Raw genomic sequence first — 21,638 nt, 5'->3', positions numbered from 1 at the left:
CCTAAGAAATTTAGAACCCTGCACACAGTGTTCTATTTTAAGCCTCTTTTAACATTTTATCTGTAGAAACTTCCAAATGAGCCACTTGTTTATTTATTCATGCTTAGGAAAGAACAATTTGCCTGATGTTTAAGTGAGTAACACAACAGCTCAGACCCTGGAGCCTGCTTCAGATTCTGTGTCTTCTCTCTCTCTCTCTCTCTGCCCCCTCCCGCACTCGCACTCTGTCTCTCTCTCTCAAAAATAAATTTTTTTAAAAAATTTTAAAAATGACATTATGACAAGTGGCAGTGGAAAAACACAATGCACTTAGTCTATTTCCATAAATGTGCTTGAAGAGTCTAGACTCAATTTCACAGTAACCCCCTCTTTATCACCTTCTGGAGAATGTAACTTAAAGAGCTGGCAAAGGAGAAAGTAGTAAATGAAGACAAAGCCGAAGTGATTCTGCCAATAAATACTTTAATGAGAACCGAGGTCTGTAACATACATAGCAGTAACTGCCCTGGCCTATGCCTTCTGCTCTAGCTCAAGTTTGGGGCTAACCAACTACATTTAACCCACATTTGAAAAGAAGGCCATTTTAATGTCATCTATCAGTATCCATCTTCATAGAAGATACCAATCTGGGGCCAGAGTCGCAATGTTAACACTTCCTCTCACGGAAAAGTTAACATGGTAACACAAACACACGAACAATTTTGAAGCATCCTGTAGTTCTTCCATCAGGAGGCCCTTGGGAGACCAATGGTTCAGTAAACACTTACAACTTTGTCAAAATACATTAGAACACGGAAATAGGGAAAAAAGTAGAAACGCTGGCAGGGCTTGGCTCACGTATAATTCAGTTCTTAGATTTGAAGCCTCTTGAGCTGCTCATATGTAATAAAAAACTGAGGAGTAAGTCATGGAAGATCATTGGGTTGACAATGAAAGCTAAACCTAGTTCTAAAATTGTGTATTGCATTCTCTTACACTGAGGTAGTCTATCTCAGATTCTGAGTTGTACTTGCTTAAGACTTTTTAAAAACAATACCTGGCAAATCAAGCATGCATTGAGTGCCCACCACGTACCCCTTATGATTTGGCATTTAGCAATAAAAACAGATTAGAACTCTAACATACTTATAGTCTTCAGTGGCCAACAGGCCACACACACTCTCTCACACACACCCAAGAACATTAATGACAACATATATATAATTCAATGCTAAGAGTAACTGTTACTCTTAGGTGATCAGATCAATCCCAAGGAGAGAGAGGCATACTCCCTCTCTCAACCTATAGATTCCACAAGGGCAAGGAATTACTTTTAAACCCTGCAATGCTCACCACTATACACACAAACTATATACAACATTCAATTCTCTCTGCACAAAGGAGGCACTCAAACACAGCTAAAGAAAGAAGAGCCATCCGTGAGGAAAGAGACCTACTTGGCCTGGATTCCTTCACCCTATGAGTGTTTTCTGTCTTATTATTTCTCCAGTTGCTCTGGTCCTATAGTTAGGAGTAGGAAATCTGGACCACCTCAGCATGTAGTTTCCTGTGGGCAAATCCCAACAGGGTTTCCAAAAACTTCATAACCCCTTCCAGATTTGTTTGTACTTGTTTTGTTTTAAAGAGGACACTTTGGTACATCTTTTCCACTGCCTTTAGTTTGTACTAGACTCCAACTAAAAGCCATTTCTCTACTTAGTTCTGTCCTCAATGGTCACCATTAGAATGCTTGAGTTACTCACTTGCCTAAAGGTGTCAATAACCAAATTTTCCTTCCCATAGTAAAAAATTACCTGGGAGCTTAAAGCATCTGCTTTCATTCTCATATTCTAAAAGGATACAATGATGTTCCAGGGTCCAAGTCGAAGCCAGTTTGGCCAAAATCCTTTATAGAGTGCAAAAAATCCCTCATGTTTCCACATCTGAGGGAAAGATATAATCAAAAATAGAGTGAATTCCCCTTACTATGTACATCTGACAATTACTTTTATTTTTAGTACTCATCTTCCATGTCCCTCCCCAACAACTTATGGCTCCATTAATGCTGTTTTTCTAAAGCCATACATTTTGAATTCATATACAGTCTAAATCTACCCACTCATTCAACAAATATTTAAGCACCTTGCCTATGCAAGGTACTCTTCTTGATGCTGGGATAATAGTAATAACAGTAAACGAGAGAGAAAGTGTCTGTGGTAGCCAGCCTCCAATATGACCCCAATGAAAGCCACCACTAGTTATTCATATCCTTGTGTAACCCCTCTCACAACATACCAGGAGAGGTCTAGGTCACCAAGAAAATACAGCAGTAGTCTGTCACCTCCATTATGGTATAAAAGATGTTTTAGATCTAAAAGGCTCCTGCTTCTATCTTCTTCTCTCTTGAATTGTTCACTATAAAGTTAGCTGTCACGTCATGAGAGGCCCAGAAGGGGAGAAACTAAGGCTTCCAGCCAACTTCCAGAGAGGAACACAGGTTTAGTAGCCAACAGCTAATAATTCCTGCTAATAGCCACATGAGTGATCTTTGAAGCAGATATCCCAGCTCCAGTCTAGCCTTCAGATATGGCTGTAGCTCTAGCTGACATCTGACTACAACCTCACAAGAGAATCTAAGCTGAAATCACTAAGCTAAGTTGCTTCTGAATTCCAGACCCACAGAAACTGCGTGATCACAAATGTTTACTGTTTTAAGGAAGTGAGTTTTGGAGCAATTTGTTATAAAGGAAGAGATAACTTATACACTCCCTGCCCTCAAGGAGTGCACTCTCTAGAAAAGCTGACAAATACATAGATTGATTTATATTATATTCAGAAATGGAAGTGCTAATAGGAAAACTAAAGTAGGGTAGGGAATAAGGAGCTGAGCAGTCACTATCCTCCTCTGAGTCTGTTTCATTCTATCAACTTCTGTGTAATGCCATGGACTGCCTGATGTAAATGCTTTCAAGATTGCATGAGGAACAGTGCGTAAATTGCTTTGAGTTTAGGTTTCCTGTTTTATACAATGGGGGTCCTAAACACACCAACTGAGTAGTTATTTGAATTAAATGACATATTAAATGACAAAGGTCATAAACTGGTGGTGTGTTGAATTCAGCCAGCAGAAACAGTCCCTATTTTGTGTACTATTTTAAAATATCTATTAAGTAACTCCTGTGTGTTAGGCACTGGGTTAGACATTGCGATGTTATTTTGCCCTTCCCCTGGTGAAATAAAACCCGCCACTATACTAAATAATTGATATATTTGGATAGGACATTAATATGAGAATCCAGACTTGTAAATATCCCCTATCCCATCCTGTAGATTAAGAATACTCAAGATAATTATCCTTACTAATCATTTTTTGAACAAATAGTAACAGAATAAGGGGACTTTTACAGAATCATAGTGGTAATATGCTTTCCCCCAATGGATTACCAGCAAATGCTGAAGGTCTGAGACCAAAATTGACGTTGGAAAATTGTGAAATTCAGCCAGATGCAGATAACCTAGAATCATAGACTGCTAAAATGACATGGGACCTTAGAGATACAATCCAATATAAAAAAAATATAATTTATACATTAAATTATAAATAGTGTCACTTTCCTGCTTCAAGCTCTCCAATGGCTTCCCAGTGGATTTCACTGTAATTGCAAATTTTATGTGATGATCTATAGGATCCTACATGATTTAGCCCCTGCCAGTCTCTCCAGTTTCATTTCCTACTACTTTCTCCTTCATTTACCACACTCAGCCACACCAGCCTTCCTTTTAACCTCTGAACATATCCAGTTCATTCCCAACTCAGGGCCTTTGTACCTGTTCCCTCTTTTTGAAATGTTTTTTCTCTCAGATCTTCATCACCTTCTTCTCATCATTCAGATCTCTGCTCAAATATCACCTACCCACAGCCTTGTCCTGGCTATCCTGGCTGAAGTAGTTCCCTACTATCATTTCCAAGTCACTGTCTCATGCTCTATTTATGTCTTAATAGCATTTAATTCTATCTGAAATTATATTATTATCTGTGTGTTTATTGTCTGTCTCCCTCAACTAGAATGTAGTCTCCAGGAGAACAGGGACTATGTTTGTCTTGCTCACCATTATATCCCTACCACCTAACACTGTCTGACACAGGAAAGTTTCCAATAAATACCTAAATGAATATCTGTTGAGTACATGAACATACAAACACAGTAAGGGTCTCTAATACTCCCATGAGCCATATGAATCTTTAAAAAGCTCCAAAACAGTGACTAACTTCTATAGAACATTAGGACTGGGAGGCCCAGTGCCTGGCTTCAGACAGTTGTATGAAAACAAACACAAGAACTTTTATAGATAAACAGAGACAACAGACTACTTCATAAAGTTGTGCATTCATTCAATAAACAATCTGCTGTGGATAAAGTGATAAGATGCACATGGCCCTGCCTTCATGGAACTTACAGTCTACTGGGGCAGACAGGCATTAAAAGCAATTACAATAAAATGTAACAAATATAAATGTGATACAGCCACACAATGGAGTATCACCCAGCCATAAAAAGGAACACACTGATACGTACTAAGACATGAATGAACCTTGAAACATTGTGGTAAGTGAAAGGAGCCAGTCAAAAAGATCACATATTGTATGATTTCATTTATATGAGATATCTAGAATATGCAAATCTAAAGAGTTAGAAAAGTAGGTTAGTGGTTTCTTAGGACTGGGAGTGAGGGAACAGGGAGGTGATAACTAAAGAGTACGAGGTTTATTTTTGAATTCATGAAAATGTTCTAAAATCAACTGTGGTGATGACAGTCACACAAATCTGTGAATATACCAAAAGCCACTTTGAATAGGTAAATTTTACAATATGTAAATTAGTCCTCAAAAAAGATGTTTTTAAATAATAAAATAAATGTTGTCAGAGTAAGTACAAGAAACTGTGTACACATAACCTAGTTCATCAGTCAGGGAAGGCCTTTAGGAGAAAGTAACGAGGTCTGAAGAATGAATAGGAACTAGCTAAGTGAAAAGGATATATAGGGTAGGGTGGGGGCATCTAACAAAGTATATGGCATGGATGAAAATTTGGGAATGAAGGAAAGTCTACCAGTGGAAATTGTATAGTACATCTGGAATGTAGAATAAAGGTAGCAGTGATAAGGCTGTAGAAGTAAAAAGTGGCCAAATCATATAGAGCCTTGGGTCAACGAGAAGCCATTCAAGGGTTTTAAGACAGGGGTGACAGGGTAAGATTTGCAGCTGTTGGTTTCTATGGCAGAAATGAATGCAGAACTCCATTCACTAGTGCTCTGGGACTCTCGCTGATGAAGTAATAAAGCAAGATGCTATTATATACAATGACAATATAGAGCAATCAGTATAAAGAACTTTAACAGCAAGTAAATGAATGAGAGAGTGAATATAGGTAAAGGTTACTGCCAACATGAAAATATGTTTCTGACAATATAACACAGCATGGTGGTTATAAGTTTAAACTTTTGAATCAGACTCTGGTTTAAGTCCCAGATTTGCCACTTATTAGGTGTATAATCTTGGGTACTTAGCCACTCCCACCCAAGTTCCCTTGTTTATAAAATCAAAACATATCTACTCCATAGGGTTGCTGTGAGCTAAAAGATAGACTATAGTGTGTGGCACATAATAAGCATTCACTAAATGCTAGCTATTACTCTATTATTGTACATTCTATCTCCTGTTAGCCAACCTTCTTGAAAGAGTATTTTACACTTGTCTATTTACCCTTGATTCCTATGTGTTTACCTGTCTCTATTAGAATTAAAGTGTCATGACAAAGGCCAAAACTTTTCTGTTCACCAAACTAGAACAGCACCTGGCACATAAGACTTAAACATTTTTGTACTGGATGAATGAATAATTAAACACACTCCTCATGCACATCAATCTAGCTTTTGCAAACATCATTCCAGCAAACCTCCTCTAGAAAATATCAAATCCAACAGATAGTTTGTAGTCCTTATATTGGACCTCTCTATTCCAGTTGGCATTAAATAACTACTCATCTCTTCTTCAAACTCATTACTCCCTGGGCTTCCATGGCTCTTCTAAGTTTCCTCATATCTTTTGACTGTTATCTTTCGGTGTCTCTCCTAGGTTTCCCACCTGCCAAGCCCTTAGCAATTGGTATTCCTCAGAGTTATTTCCTTGGCCCTCCCTTTCTCTCTCTCTATACCAGTGATTGTCAAGTGGAAGGGTAAGCATGTCAGAAATAGCAAAGAGGGGCTTTTACCAAACTCTACTCCCCAAAGTCTGACAATCACTTCCTCTGTGAATCACTATTAGTGAAAGGAATGCATAATACTCTAGTGTGCTAGAAAGGCAAAAATGATGTGAACTCCTCTACGTTCTCTCCTTGGTCTCCCCCTCCACAGTTATGTAACACCTGTACACTACTGCTTCCCCAGGCTCCTATCTATATCCCTAAACTCTCCCCTGAGTTAAGACTAAGGTCTCCAAATATATCCACTGCATGTTCCTCATGCACTTCAAACTAAGTATCCAAAACTATACTGTCTCCTCCCACCCCACCCAAAAAAACCTGTTTTTCCTGTGATAACTGTGTCAATGGGAATCACCACACAGTCACCAAAACAAAGAACTGGGAACTTATCTCTGGCACTTCCTTTCTCTCACACCTCTCCACACCTACTCAAGCAAATCCTATTGACTTTATCAACTAAATTATTCTCAACTCTATCCTACCTTCTGCATCCCCACTACAGTGCTCAAATTCAGGCTTTATTGCCTCTATCTTAGATTACTAACAGCTTTCTAATCAGCTTCCCTATCTCTAGGTCATTGTTTCTCAAAGTGTAGTATCCAGAGTCTCAGTATTGCCTGAGAACTGGTTAGAAACACAAATTCTCAAGTCCCTATTCAAGACCTGCTGAATCAGAATCTGGTGATGGGCCCCAGCCATCTGCATTTGAATAAGCCCTCCAGGTGATTCTGAGGCAAGTTAATGCCTTAAGAACCACTGCTCTAGGCTTACCCCTTAGATAAATGGCTTTTCAACCTTAGGTGAACACTGCAATCACCTGAGGACTTTTAAAAATACTTTCAACCTGGGTCCCCTACCCCCATAAGTTCTGAGTTCATTGGTCTACAGTAGACACAGGAGCTGTGAAAGTTTCCCCAGGTGGCTCCAATGCACCTGAGAACCACTGTCTTAACAAACCCAAAGTGATCTAAAATACAAATCTGACCTGATTAAGATCTTTCAATAGCTCCCCATCAAGTTAAAAAAAAAAAACCCAAGTACCTCAGCATAGCATTCAATATCCTTTATAACCTATTTTGGGGCGCCTGGGTGGCTCAGTCGGTTAAGCGTCCGACTTCGCTCAGGTCATGATCTCACGGTCCGTGGGTTCGAGCCCCGCGTCGGGCTCTGGGCTGACAGCTCAGACCCTGGAGCCTGTTTCGGATTCTGTATCTCCCTCTTTCTCTGACCCTCCCCTATTCATGCTCTCTCTCTCTCTCTCTCTGTCTCAAAAATAAATAAATGTTAAAAAAAAATTTAAAAAAAAAAAACCTATTTAACCCCTTAGCCATCAACATAAGAAAGGCACTACAGTGTAGAGGTTAAGAATGTTAGTTTGAAGCCAAATGGTCTGAGCTGAAACCCCACTAGCTGCAAAATTTGGGGCAGGTTAGTTGATCTCTAGTGCTTTAGTATCTACCACATGGGGTAATGATGAGGATTAAGTGAATGAATACATGTAAGTCTCATTAGGACAGTTTCTGATACAAAGTAAAAACACTCAACAGATGTGAGTTATTCAAGATGCCACCATCTACAGGGAGCCTATCCTAAACTTCCAAATTAGACTAAAATTTCCTTCCATAGGTCCCTGAGTTTATCAAGTTTACCAGGCTGTGCTGATTATCTGTTTGTACACCTGCAGTATACTGTAATTTCTCTGTATCTACTAAAATGGTTCCTGTTAGATAATAAATGGTTGTTAAACTAAACTGACAGCACAGAGAAACCATATGGAAATGTCGTATTTTGGCCCCAAATTTGCTTTTTGTAGAAGGATGATCACCAGTGATTACACAACACATTTGTGATATTCAGTTTCCTACAAACATAGCATCGCAGAAACTTTCAAAGGCAAAGTGTAAGCAACAGCACAATACTGAACTGAAATTGAGTACCAGATTTTCTATTACAGGGTCTCTGTCTTACCTGAAGCAGGTAAATGTGGGATATCTTAAGTCCCTTCTATCTCAATAATTCTACATGGTGCTATTAATAAAAGTATCCTGCAGTCTCAAGTATTCAAACTGGAATGATAATATTAAGGACCACTGCATATCAGCAGATTGCCAAGGAGACAGCTTTTATAACTGGAAATTGTTCTGAGAGGCTATTAAAAATATACATAATGATTCTTCCATCTTCAAAATGATACATAGCAACCAAGAATAAGGACTGAAAGAATGCCTGAGACATCTAAAAAAATCAAAAATGCAAACCAAGCCTACAGTGTGCATACCTTTAAAATACCATCTAAAGTACCCTTGTAAAGGTCCACATGTCCCACGATTGCCCTCTGGTTCATCATGCGAGTTCGAACCACATCAACTGGATTGGAAGCCAGAGCACCAGCCAAGCCGCATGTAAAGCTGGAACTAAAAATGAAAACTTTAAGATAAACCACCTCACTTCCAACCCTGACTAAACAGAAATTATGCCAAACATAAATTCATAACTGTATGATGAGTCAGACTCATCAGATAAAACTTGGCACCTGCCCTTTCATTACAATCTAAAGAGAGAGGAAATGTGTTCTAAAGAAATATCATTCAAAAGGTATCCCTGTGGGGCACCTGGCTGGCTCAGTCCGTAGAGCATGTGACTCTTGATCTCAGGTAGTAAGTTCAAGCCCCATACTGAGTGTAGAGATTACTTAAAAATAAAATCCTTTAAAAAGTATTATGCCCTTCACTTTTCAATCCAAAACTTAGCCTTTGGTTGGGGGCGGGGGGGGGGGGGGCAATTTAGAAGTCTAGCAGGATCCCTAAGCAGAAACTAACACACATCATCTATTAGATATATAAGTTTTCATACCACAGCATCATATACCAAATGCGGTATACTTCGAGCAGTAAAGTATCATAAAAGTTCCAATATGAAGAGAACGTAGGATAAGGCTAGCAACAGTCTTTAGCCCAAAACTGTGGTTTTGTTTCACAGGCCCTATAAATTTTCACTTTTTTCTGATTCTCATTGAGAAAAGTTTGCTTTCTGATCCAAACTTAACCAAAGAAAATAACAGATAAAATTAGATATAGAGGCTGTGTATGAACAAATGCAAATCCTAGACATCTGATAGGCTGTTGTATTAGACACTGCTACCAAGTACAGTGGTAGTACAGTATCTACAGTATCTACCCACAGTACAGTATCTACCCACAGCATCTAGGATCTCTGTACAAGTATTAGAAGGCTTGAAGTTCTGGAGATAAGACAGAGAGGAGTATCTAGACCATCTGTACCCATTATTGATTCTACATGAGGACCTCAGTGAAAGATGCTTTTTGTGCTCAAAATAATGGAAATATGGAATAAGCACAGCCTATAATACTTACACAAAGTGAGTTAAAATTGTGTCTCCCATCACCCCTGACAATATTAAGTGCTTCTTTGTAATATCATAGACTGGTAACTCCACGCCCACAACAATGGCAGCCCGCTGAGCAGTTGGGACAACACCCTGCAATATGTAAGTGATATTACACACCAAAGAAATACACAGGTTAGTGACATAAATTGTAAAAAAGTGAACAAGGGGCACCTGGGTGGCTCAGTCTGTTAAGTGTCCAACTCTTGATTTAGGCTCAGGTCATGATCTCATGAATTGGATTGTGAGATCGAGCCCCACGTTCAGCTCTGTGCTGACAGTGCAGAGCTTGCTTGGGATTCCCTCTCTCTCTGTCCCTCCCATGTGCACGTTCTCTCTCTCTCAAAATAAACATTAAAATATGAGAGAGGAGCACCTAGATGGCTCAGTCATTAAGTATCTGACTTCGGCTCAGGTCATGATCTCGTGGTTCGTGAGTTTGAGCTCCACATTAGGTGAGCTCACGCCCCGCTTCGGGTGAGCATGAGCCCCATTCCAGGTGAGCCTTTCTGTCTCTGTGTCTCTCTCTACCCCCCAACTCTGCCCCTTGTGGGATTCTCTCTCTCTGCCTCTCGCTCACTTGAGCCCCCTCTCTCTCAAAAAAAAATATGATTTAAAAAACAAATAAATAAAAATAAAACAGAACAAAACAGGTTGGGAGTTGCAAAGTGACATAAAAATCCAAGTCTGGGGGCACCTGGGTGGCTCAGTCAGTTAAGTGTCCGACTTCGGCTCAAGGTCATGATCTCAAGGTTCCTGAGTTCGAGTCCTGCACTGGGCTCTCTGCTGTCAGCGCAGAACTCACTTTGGATCCTCAGGCTCCCTCCCTCTCTGCCTCTCCCCAGTTCTCACGCATACATGCTCGCTCTCTATTTCAAAAATAAACAAACATTAAAAAAATAAAATAGGGACTCCTGGGTGGCTCAGTCGGTTGAGCATCCAACTTCGGCTTAGGTCATGACCTTGCAGTTCGTGAGTTTCAGCCCCACAAGGGGCTCGCAGCTGTCAATGTGGAGCCTGTTTCTGATCATCTGTCCTTCTCTGCCCCTCCCTTGCTCATACTCTCTCTCTCTCAAAAATAAACATTTTAAAAAATAAAATAAAATGTCATTTACATTTGAAAATAACATACCACGGGGACAAGTGCTTTCTGGGATACCTGTTATAAAGTGCTCAATCATTTATAAATTCCCAAATTCAACTCATAAAGTGGAAGTGACGTAGCTGTGCTATCATCAGAAGATGTCTAATTCTGCTGGTCGGGCTGGCTGGCCCAACAGTGCCTTCCTCTCGGACACTTCCACCTGCTCAACAGTGTTAGAAGATGATCTTCACAGAAGACTACCTTGCTGAACAGTAACGCCCCAAATTGGAGCCCATGAGCCAAATTCAGGCAACAGACATGTTGTGTATGGCCTACACAGTGTTTCTAGAAGGCCGAATTAGCTGTCAGTGTATAAAAAACAGGATACTTCCCATAGGAATGCAGATTTTCAGCTTCTCTTGAAAGCCCAAACACTTTGGCCACACTGGACTCCCATCATGCAAGACAACAATGAATAGGGTCCACACTCCTCTCCAGTTCACCAGGGTCCCCATAACTCTCTACCATGTCTCCAACTCTGACTTTCACTTGTGCTGTTATTTCTTACAATGAAGTTAGAAAATAAAATGTTTCCAGTACTCATGTGACAATTAAAGCAGGAAAATAAAACAATGACAAAGGAGACCATGTGTTTGAAGAAAAATGTAAACCTATTTCCGTGTTGAAATGAAAAAATATTCCTGTATTTTTTTTAAGTTTTGAGAGAGACAAAGAGCGTGTGAGTGGGGGAGGGGTAGAGCGAGGGGGACAGAGGATCCAAAGCAGGCTCTGTGCTGACAGCAGAGAGCCTGATGCAGGGCTCAAACTCACGAACCTCAAGATCATGACCTGAGCCGAAGTCAGATGCTTAACCAACTGAGCCACCCAGGCACCCCTATTCCTATATTTTAATATGCAAATAATACACGTCTGTGTCAAAAGAGTACATAACACAATGTACTTCACTTCTTTATCTTACATGCCTGGACGATTTAAGCAGCCTGGATCATGAAAGTAGCTATGTTCCATTCCTCAAAACATTAAACATAGAATTACCATGTGATCCAGCAATCTCGTTTCTGGGTATATACACAAAAGAACTGAAATCAGAGTCTTGAAGAGATATTTTCACACCCATATTCAGAGTAGCATTATTCACAAAAGCCAAGCTACAGAAACAACTTAAATGCCCATTAACAGATGAACAGATAAATAAAATGTGGAAATAGATACAATGGAGTATTGTTCAGCCTTAAAAAGGAAGGATATTCTGACAAGTGACGACACGAATGAACGTGGAACAAATTATGCTAAGTAAAATAAGCCAGTAACAAAACACAAATACTGTATGATTCCACTTACATGAGGTACCCAGAATAGTCAAATTCATAAGAGACAGATAGAAGGATGGTCACCAGGGGGAGGGGAAAATGGGGAGTTGTTTAATGGGTACAGAGTTTCAGTTTTGCAAGAAAAAAGAAATCTAGAGACTAACTGTACAACAATGTAAATGTACTTATCACTACTGAACTGTACATTTAAAAATGTTTAAGATGCTAAGTTTTATGTTACGTGTATTTTACCACAATTAAAATTTTTAACTAAAAATAAAGTAGCTATGTTTTGACAAAAACTCCCTATTGTCATTCCTGCTTTGTCTTTCCCTTTGCATTAGTTTGTGAAAATATCTAGTTAGGTCCATTTTCTGGTTTTAAATTAGACTAATCAAGAAAGTGCACCCTGTTATCAAAAAGCAAACCTCAAGGATCATTAATGGATGCTAAGACCATTAAGTGAAAGGTTATTAAGTAACAGGATATATGCATGTTGCTAGAGTATCACCCTACAGGTTACCTGCTAATTACAAAGGGGGACAAATTTTTATCTCTTACAATGGTGAGACCTGGTGGACATCATCTTACCAAATAATCAAACTTGGCATCATTAATTGTGGGACAAAGTAATATGTGCTTCTTGCTTTGATACAATATGAAATATACAGTGTAACCTATGAAGTTCTCTTACCAAAATGTTTAATGTGAATCTAATCAAGTCAACAGACCTAACTTCCAGTTTGAAGGAAATACAGGGGAAACATTCTATAAGAAAACTGGCCTGGTCTCATCAATAAGGAAAATTTGAATACAGACTGGATGTTAGGTATTAAGGGCTTGTTAATTTTCTTAGATGTGATAATGATATCATTATTATGTATTATTATATAGGAGAATGTCCTTATTTCTTAGGAGATGCATAACGAACTATTTAGGAGAGTACCATGATGTCGGCAACTTCCTTTCAAATAAGTTAGCAAAAAAAAAAACAAAAAAAGAATGTGTGTGTATGTTTATCTGTGTACACACATATAAACAGATAAAGCATATATGACCAGATGTTAACAGTCATTTAATCTGGGTATATAAGGTGTTCACTGTTCTGTTCTTTCAACTTTTCTGTATGTTTAAAATTTTTATAGGAAGTTGGGGACAAATATGAAGGAAGGAAAAAAAAAAACACAAAGCTCTCTTCTTTAAGAGCCTATTAATGGATTTCCCATTCTACTATCTGTGTATATTCTACAAGTAGTCTTATTAAGTGATTAAAATAAGATAAAAAGTTATAGGAACAAAAACAAAAACAGGAGTAGATAGAAGACTGGAAGATTAAATGGCAAAATGTTAACAGTGATTATCTCTAGTTAATAATACTGGATTTTTTTCTTTTATAGATCTCAATATTTTTAGTACAATTTTTACTTTTTATAAGGTTAAGAAAAGCTGTTTTAGGTAATCAGAGACTATCACAAATATATAGTGCAGCGTTAGTACAAAACTGGCAAAAATATGTATTGAAGACTTAAATTCACTGTGAATTTAAACAAATCAAAATGACTATCTCAAGTAATGTCATTAACTTCTCTCACACAAACATCCCCAAACATTAAGCAGAAATGAAGAAACTGGTAAGTTTTGGTCCTTTCATAGGTGATAAGAAAGTTTCTTACCTTATGTTCTGGGTTACAAAAAATTAAACAGCGTAAGCTGACAATTCATAATTTTATGGCTTCGTATAAGAAGTATTCTTTGCAAATTTATAGGAAAGGGGCATAAAGAGTACTTACCCTCCACAGACCCCTGGCACCTTCTTGTTGGTATATATCGATGAAGCTGCCAATCATGCTGCCTTGGAACAGACTTCCTTGAGCCTGCATTCGAATCTAAAGTAAGAAGGGGTGAACATTTTGTTTTAACAGAGACCAAAATGAGAGGTTTCACTCATTTAAAATTAAGAAAACAGTATTTGGGAATTCTCAGAAATGTTACCCTGTTATTCTGATGAAATTAATGACAACCTATATATTTTAGAAGTGTAATTTGTGTAAAAGTATGTCTCATAAAAATGATTTTCATCAGGGGTGCCTGGGTGGCTCAGTTGGTTAAGTGCCAGACTTCAGCTCAAGTCATGATCTTGCGGTTTGTGAGTTCCAGCCCTGTGTTGGGCTCTGTGCTAACAGCTCAGAGCCTGGAACCTCCTTCAGATTCTGTGTCTCCCCCTCTCTCTGTCCCTCCCATGCTCATGCTCTGTCTCTCAATAATAAATAAATGTTAAAAAAAATTTTTTAATTAAAAAAATGATTTTCATTAGCCTCACGTTCCTTATACTAAGTCAATCAATTCTAGAGCTGGAAGAAATTCTGGGAAAAAGAGAACAAGTACTCAGTGAGGGTAGAAAATAATTCTTCTAAAATGTGATTAGTTGGGGCAACTGGGTAGCTCAGTCGGTTAAGCGTCCAAATTTGGCTCAGGTCATTATCTCACCATTCGTGAGTTCAAGACCTGCATTGAGCTCTGTGCTGACAGTACAGAGCCTGCTTTGGATTCTGTCTCCCTCTCTCTCTGCTCCACCCCAGCTTGCATGCACCTCTCTCTCTCAAAAATAAACAAAAATAAACAAAAATTTAAAATTTAAAAAAAAAAGCCACATGAAAGATTTGGTACAATTCCCCCCGTGACTGCACACATAGAATCATAGCAGCCAGTCGCTAAATACTAGTGGCCCAAATGTGGGCCTGATTTTCAGGATGCACAACTCTAGGTTTCAATAAATGTCTTTGGTAAATCAGGAGACAACAGCATGTTTTTACATGGAAAGTCAACTGCTACTACTAAGAGTTTTGAGATAAAAACCTAAACTCAGTTAAATCGGAATAGAAACTATTACAAAGATAAATTTTAAAAACTACAAATATCCTATGGTAAGTAGGAGACTTCTTTAAGGAGGTAATTCCTGAGCAGGGCTGGGACTAGGGTGAAGCAAGTAGGAGACTTCTTTAAGGAAGTGATTCCTGAGCAGGGCTGGGACTAGGGTGAGGCAAGTATGGCACTTTCCTCTGGCACAAAATGTAGGAGGGGGACTCAAAAAAAACCCTCAGTAATCCAAATAATAATGCAATATTTTAAGACATGAAAATGAATGCAGAAAAACCCACAATGAACCAAATATCAAAAATTTAACTAAAGACAGAATCCAACAGGATGAGATTAGGGTGAGGAGGTGAGATGAATTATACAAAATATTGATACTTTATTCATCGTGAATAATTTGCATTCATTTTAATTTTTGAAAAATATTGCATAAAAGTGTTATCTCTCGGGGTGCCTGGGTGGCTCAGTTGGTTAAGCGTCCAACTTCAGCTCAGGTCATGATCTCATGGTTCATGAGTTCGAGCCCCACATCAGGCTCTGTGCTGACAGCTCAGAGCCTGGAGCCTGCTTCAGATTCTGTGTCTCCCTCTCTCTCTGCCCCTCCCTGGCTTGAGCTCCTCTCAAAATAAAAAACGTTAAAAAATTTTTTTTAAATGTTATCTCTCTTGATTACTGAGGTGGTTTTCTTTTGTGCCCCCTTCCATTTTGCATCCACAAGGAGCACCTCATTTGTCTCATCCTAGTCCTGGCCCTGTTCCTGAGCAGTCCTGAAGGATAAATTCATGAGAAAATGGGTAAAAGGCATTACAGTCAGAGAGCTATATATACAAAGGCAAGGAAGCAACACATAGATCAAAGAAAGAGCTGTTCAAGGATATACGCAAGAACTGAACAACCCGATTATGATTATAGATCCTATATTGGTACCATCACAGTCTAAGTTTGTGACTCACCCCACCCCCAGTGCCTTCAGCCCTACCCAGGTATAAGAAAGGAAAAGGTAGATTATAGCATGGGTCAATGGTTGTAATTGTACCAAGCAGGTCAAAGGGACAGGAAATTGAAGTGAATCACTTAGGTGATTAAATCTAGGATCCACATGGATAAGAAAGGAAACTTTAGGGAGTTAAGTATTATTGTTCTTGAAAAGGTCAAGTGTAATTATATTGCAAATATTTTAGAGTTTTAGGATACAATCAGTTCTCTTCACAAATACTTACTCTTCAAATCAAAAGTGATAAAAAATTCTGTATATATTACTCTCAATTTAATCTAGAAAGTTCATTTCTTATCCTTTCTCCATCAACCATCACTGGTTTCTTTCTCGTGTGCGGTTTTTCATGTCACTCTCTTGGTTCTCAAAACTCTCTGAATTGCAATAGATCTCTCCTTCACTAACCTAACCACCTATGGTTTCAAATAATTAAAGCATATGTCCTCTTTTTTCTCATATTCCCTCTAAAATAACTCTCAAAAACTTGTGACCCTCTCACACATTATAACCATATATTTAGTGCTTTTAATTAATCCTAAGTTTACTTTTTTTTTAACGTTTATTTATTTTTGAGACAGAGAGAGACACAGCATGAACGGGGGAGGGGCAGAGAGAGAGGGAGACACAGAATCGGAAGCAAGCTCCAGGCTCTGAGCCATCAGCCCAGAGCCCGACGCGGGGCTCGAACTCGCGGACCGTGAGATCGTGACCTGAGCCGAAGTCGGATGCTTAACCGACTGAGCCACCCAGGCGCCCCTATTAATCCTAAGTTTAAATAAGTTAGTAACTATGTAGAAACTGTTTACCATTTTATGAGATAAAATAAGATGAAGATTAATATTATCAAATAAATGTTTCATCCTGTCTTTTGATAAAACCTGAAAGAAACCAATTATATTTTTAAAAATCAATACCACTAACCTATACTGTTCGAGTTTTGTATTCAGAATATCCCAACACAAACCAAAATATACCATTTAAAAGCCAAATCTCATCCTTAACGGAAATATAGGTAAGACAAGAAAAGACAGATGCATTATAGACTAAGGTACCTCAATTAGCTATTAAAGGAGTCTTCTCCAAAAACTATATTTTGATGTATCCCTTTGTTTGGTACCCCAGGTTACACCACTGGTCAATATACCATACTGAGATTTAAAATGGGTTGGGAGTATGCCTTTCTTTTGTAAAGTGGGAAAAGAACTATTAAAAATAAAAACACAAGTTCTTTCTCAGATCAATTTTAGAAGAATATAAATGGAAATGAGGTATCTGAAAACTGATTCCCTTAAAATTACATAGTCCTTGGAAAGAATCTTATACAGCTTTGCATACTCTAAAGACCAAAGGATCAATGCATATCATAATAAATTGACTATTATTTACTGAGCATCTACAATCTACCAAGTGTGATAGGCAGTCTACACATATTATCTCTAATCCTAAGCAAACCTATGCAATAAGTACTAAATTATCTTCATTTTACAAATGAGGAAACTAAGGCTTAACACAGTTAAGTGATTTGCCAAAGGTTTTACAGCTGGCAAGTGGAGATCTGACTCAAAGTTCATACTCTTTTCACATCACATTGCATACATCCAATGCTACCAGACCTCTCTTACCTTTAGTACATCAGTGGGGTTGGCTATAGCGGAAGATATCACTCCTGACACTACCCCACAGATCATATTAATTAGAAGAGTTTCATCTGTAAAAAGGAAAAAAAAATTCTGCTTGTATTAAGTACTAGTTTCTGAGAATAAAGTACTGATCTTTCAGAGGAAGGGAACCCTAGGCAATTGACTGTAAGAAATGAACCACAAAGCTTATGAAAATTAAAAAAAAAAAACCTCAAATATTTCTAGATCCCATATCATCACTGCAACATAAAAATTATAAAACATAAATCACTATTTTTTAAAGGTAGTTCTAAAGGACACTAGCACATGTCCTATTATTCTGTATAGAGCAACTGGCAATAGCCCACATAAATTCAGAATGTGGTACTTCTTCCTCAATCATTTCAAACACCTAAAAAATTTCTTTAAGTATTTTTCTGGAGAATCATCAACTCTAAAGACTTAGCAACAGAATTTTAAAAGGTAAAAGCTTACGGATAACAGAAAAAAATTACTTAAATATTAATTTTGACTGGCCTTGATATCTACTGGCCTCTATTTACAGGTTTCTGTAGTTCAAATGTGAAAAACTAGTCATTTGAAATTAAATCCACTCAGCCAAAAAAAAAAAAAAAGAAAAAGAAGAAGAAGAAACAGAGCATAATATTCTAAAATGAAAATTCCATCTTCACCATGCCTTCTTACCATGGAGAGCCTACAAACAGAAACTAGGTAAACCCAAGTGAAGCATCTGTGAAAGGAAATTATTTTAGGAAGTAAATCCTTCAGAATCCTCAAAGAAGAGGCTCCAGAAAAAGTCAATTTAGCACAATCAAGTAACTCAAAAGACATTACTAATCAAAAGGCTCTCCAGCTATCCACAACCATGCAACAGCCCTGTGGTAAAATAACCATTTAGTACCATATCAGGATAGAAATGCTACAGCAACAATAATAGAGACATAGGATAATGCTGAATGTGGGTAAGGTGGTCATAGGTACAACAGAATCTAGAATAGTCTAAAATTACTCCATCTAACAAAAGCTTATCAAAACTGGCAGCTACAGAAATGCTTATAGTTGAAGTCTTTTTGGCAATGAAGATAGCGTTAATTTTCTGGACAAACTTGTCCATGTTCCCTCTGTGATGACCAGAAGCCTTTTTTTTTCTTTGATAGAAAAAGGGACAAACTTAAAGAGCAGGTCCTTCTAACTCATAGATCACTCCTGCAAGGATTAATCCCAAGTCAGTATGAACTCGCTTTGTCCTTGCAATGACTGTCATCCACTCTCAAGCATCCCATGATGAATGCTTCTTAGTAAGCATGATTTTGATAATCCTCTGAGTATCACCCTAAAAGAGAAGAAGTCTATACTGACCTTCTAGACGTTCTACAAATAATCTCTTCAAGCTTTGGTAAATGCCAATTTTGATGGTGCCATATGATGCCTGTCTTAGCAAAGCAGGAGCGATTCTGCCAAAAAAAGAAAGAAAAAGTCAACTATACTCAATGTGCACTTGCAGATTAAACACATCTAGATAGTCTACTCATTTCCATTACTCACCTCATTCCACCCAACTACTTCAGAATATGCATTTATTCAAGCACAGTGGAACATTCACCAAGAGAGAGCACATTTGGATCATAAAACAAAACTATTTTTTTTATTTTTTTAAGTTTATTTATTTATTTAGAGAGTGAGCGAGTGCAGGGGAGAGTCAGAGAGAGAGGGAGAGGGAGAATCCCAAGTAGGCTCCATGCTGTCAGCACAGAGCTCGACACAGGGCTTGAACCCACAAACCATGAGATCATGACCTGAGCCAAAATTAAGAGTCAGACACCTAACCGACTGAGCCACCCAGGCACCCCAAAACTCAACAAGTTTAAAAGAATTGAAGTCATATAGAGTACATTCTCTGACTATAATGGAATCAAACTAGAAATCAGTAAGGAAAATCCTCAAACACTTGGAAATCAAACATCACATTTCTAAAATTTTTTTTTAACGTTTATTTTTGAGACAGAGAGAGACAGAGCATGAACGGGGGAGGGTCAGAGAGAGGGAGACACAGAATCTGAGACAGGCTCCAGGCTCTGAGCTGTCAACACAGAGCCCGACGCGGGGCTTGAACTCACGGACCGCGAGATCATGACCTGAGCCGAAGTTGGCCGCTTAACCGACTGAGCCACCCAGGCGCCCCAAACATCACATTTCTAAATAATCCATGGTTCACAGGAAGTCTCAAAGGAAATTTTTAAAATACATAGAACTGAATGAAAATGAAAATTGAACCTGTTAAAATACATAGGGCACAGCCAAAGCAATGCTCAGAGGGAAATTTACATCACGAAATGCTTACATTAGAAAGGAGGGAAATCCCAAATCAACATAAGTTCCTAACTCAAGAAACTAGAAAAAGAAGAGCAAAATAAAACCAAAGCAAGCAGAAGGGGAGGACATAGTAAAGAGCATAAATTAATAAAACTGAAAACAAAAATAGAGAAAAATCCAGCTTTTTTGAAAAAAATCAATAAAATTGATAAACCTCTAGCAAGGTTCATAATAATAAAAAGATGGAAGTCACCAATATCAGGAACGAAACAAGCAACAGCACTACAAATTCTGCAGCCATTTAAAGAATAAGGGAATACTACTATAAACGACTTTATGCTCATAAATTCAACAACTCAGAAGAAATGGACTAATTCCTCAAAAACTACAAACTACCAAAACTCAATCAGAATGAAACAGATAAAAATATGGGAATCATCAAAAAAACATGAAATAGATCATTTGAATAGTCTCATAACAATTAAAACATTTTAATTCATAATTTAAAAGTTCCCAAAAAGGAAATCTCCAGGCCCAGAAAATTTCAATGGGGGAATTCTACCAAACACCTAAAAAAATCAACACTAATCTTACATAATCTCTTCCAGAAAAAAGGAGAGGGAATACTTACCAATTCATTTTATGAGGCTAGTATTACCCCAATATCAAAACCAGACAAAAAGAGTACAAAAAGGAAAAACTACAGGAAAATATCTCTCATGAATTTAGATGCAAAAATCCTTAACAAAATATTAGCAAATTGAATCTAGCAATGTAGGAAAAGAAGTACACACAATTATTCACCTCATGGAGATTTTTTAAAAATCAACCTTACTTCCTAACAGCTGTACATGTATCTTTCATCTATCAAGAAGACACTAGAGCCAAGATTTCACCATATTTAAGTTCTGCTTATAAACTGAAGACATTCTCACTCATACCCCCTTTGAGATTCTTCCAAGTTGCAGAACTATACTTTAGTAGTTATAAATAGAAAGACGACAGCAGCTTGGATGGTTAAGATTTTAAAAATGATGACTAAATATGCATATTTCTGACTTTACTGCTTGCTATTAGAAAAAAATAATCTTGTGATTGTCCATGCTGATTAAAGAACAAGGTGAAACAGATGATCCATGATTCACTTGCTTCGAGATGTATTACTTGATTTTTTTCCCTAAGAAAATTGTCTTTCAAAATTAAGTCTAACATAGGTTAATAATAAAATTGATGTCCCTTCTCTGAGCAGTAAACTGGTAACCTAGATGCAGGAGTGGCCTAGGAAACTGGCAGCAGATACATGACAAAATGGGCAATAAACCACAAACCTATAACTAATTAAAAATTGACAAAAAAAGATCAGTCTCCCTCTCTCACATTCTGCATTTTATGCTTAAACTACCAGAATAGTATTTCTTTAAAGAGGAAAATTTTAAAAGAAGTATTTGGCAACTCAGGAAGAATACCACAGAAATGTAAGCCATTAATTGGTGCTGCTATTCACAGGGGCTATTGATGACTCTCAGGAAAACAGGAGAAAGCCAATGCTGCAATGAGATATCCATTTTAAAATATATCACGCAAAGCCAGATGAACACAAAATCTAAAGCTCAAGACTTACAAGCAAGTGAAATAGAAACTTGCACAGGAATATTGAATTAAAAGTTAGAATGGTGAATATGAAGGGCACACACTATCAGACCACTGAAATACATGGTTTCTTTGAAAAGTGTTTTGGGGCGCCTGGGTGGCTT

General features: G+C 38.0%; 1 protein-coding gene across 3 annotated transcripts in view; it reads right to left on the bottom strand.

Annotated features, from left to right (window-relative positions):
- Window positions 1-452: 452 nt before the first annotated feature.
- SLC25A14 (solute carrier family 25 member 14) overlaps window positions 453-21,638 on the bottom strand; it is a 29,926-nt gene continuing 8,740 nt past the window's right edge. For all 3 annotated transcript variants that reach the window (XM_015539004.2, XM_042974898.1, XM_015539005.2), the window contains 7 exons: window positions 18,931-19,025; window positions 17,554-17,639; window positions 13,854-13,949; window positions 9,617-9,741; window positions 8,521-8,656; window positions 1,842-1,922; window positions 453-893 (listed from right to left, as the gene is read on the bottom strand). In XM_015539004.2, the coding sequence (XP_015394490.1) occupies window positions 852-893; window positions 1,842-1,922; window positions 8,521-8,656; window positions 9,617-9,741; window positions 13,854-13,949; window positions 17,554-17,639; window positions 18,931-19,025 (661 nt within the window). In that variant the 3' untranslated portion in view covers window positions 453-851. The remainder of the gene's footprint in view (window positions 894-1,841; window positions 1,923-8,520; window positions 8,657-9,616; window positions 9,742-13,853; window positions 13,950-17,553; window positions 17,640-18,930; window positions 19,026-21,638) is intronic.

The sequence above is a fragment of the Panthera tigris genome, chromosome X (genome assembly GCF_018350195.1).
Source record: "Panthera tigris isolate Pti1 chromosome X, P.tigris_Pti1_mat1.1, whole genome shotgun sequence".
NCBI classification, from domain to species: Eukaryota; Metazoa; Chordata; class Mammalia; order Carnivora; family Felidae; genus Panthera; species Panthera tigris.
This window is presented reverse-complemented; position numbering and strand designations above follow the sequence as displayed.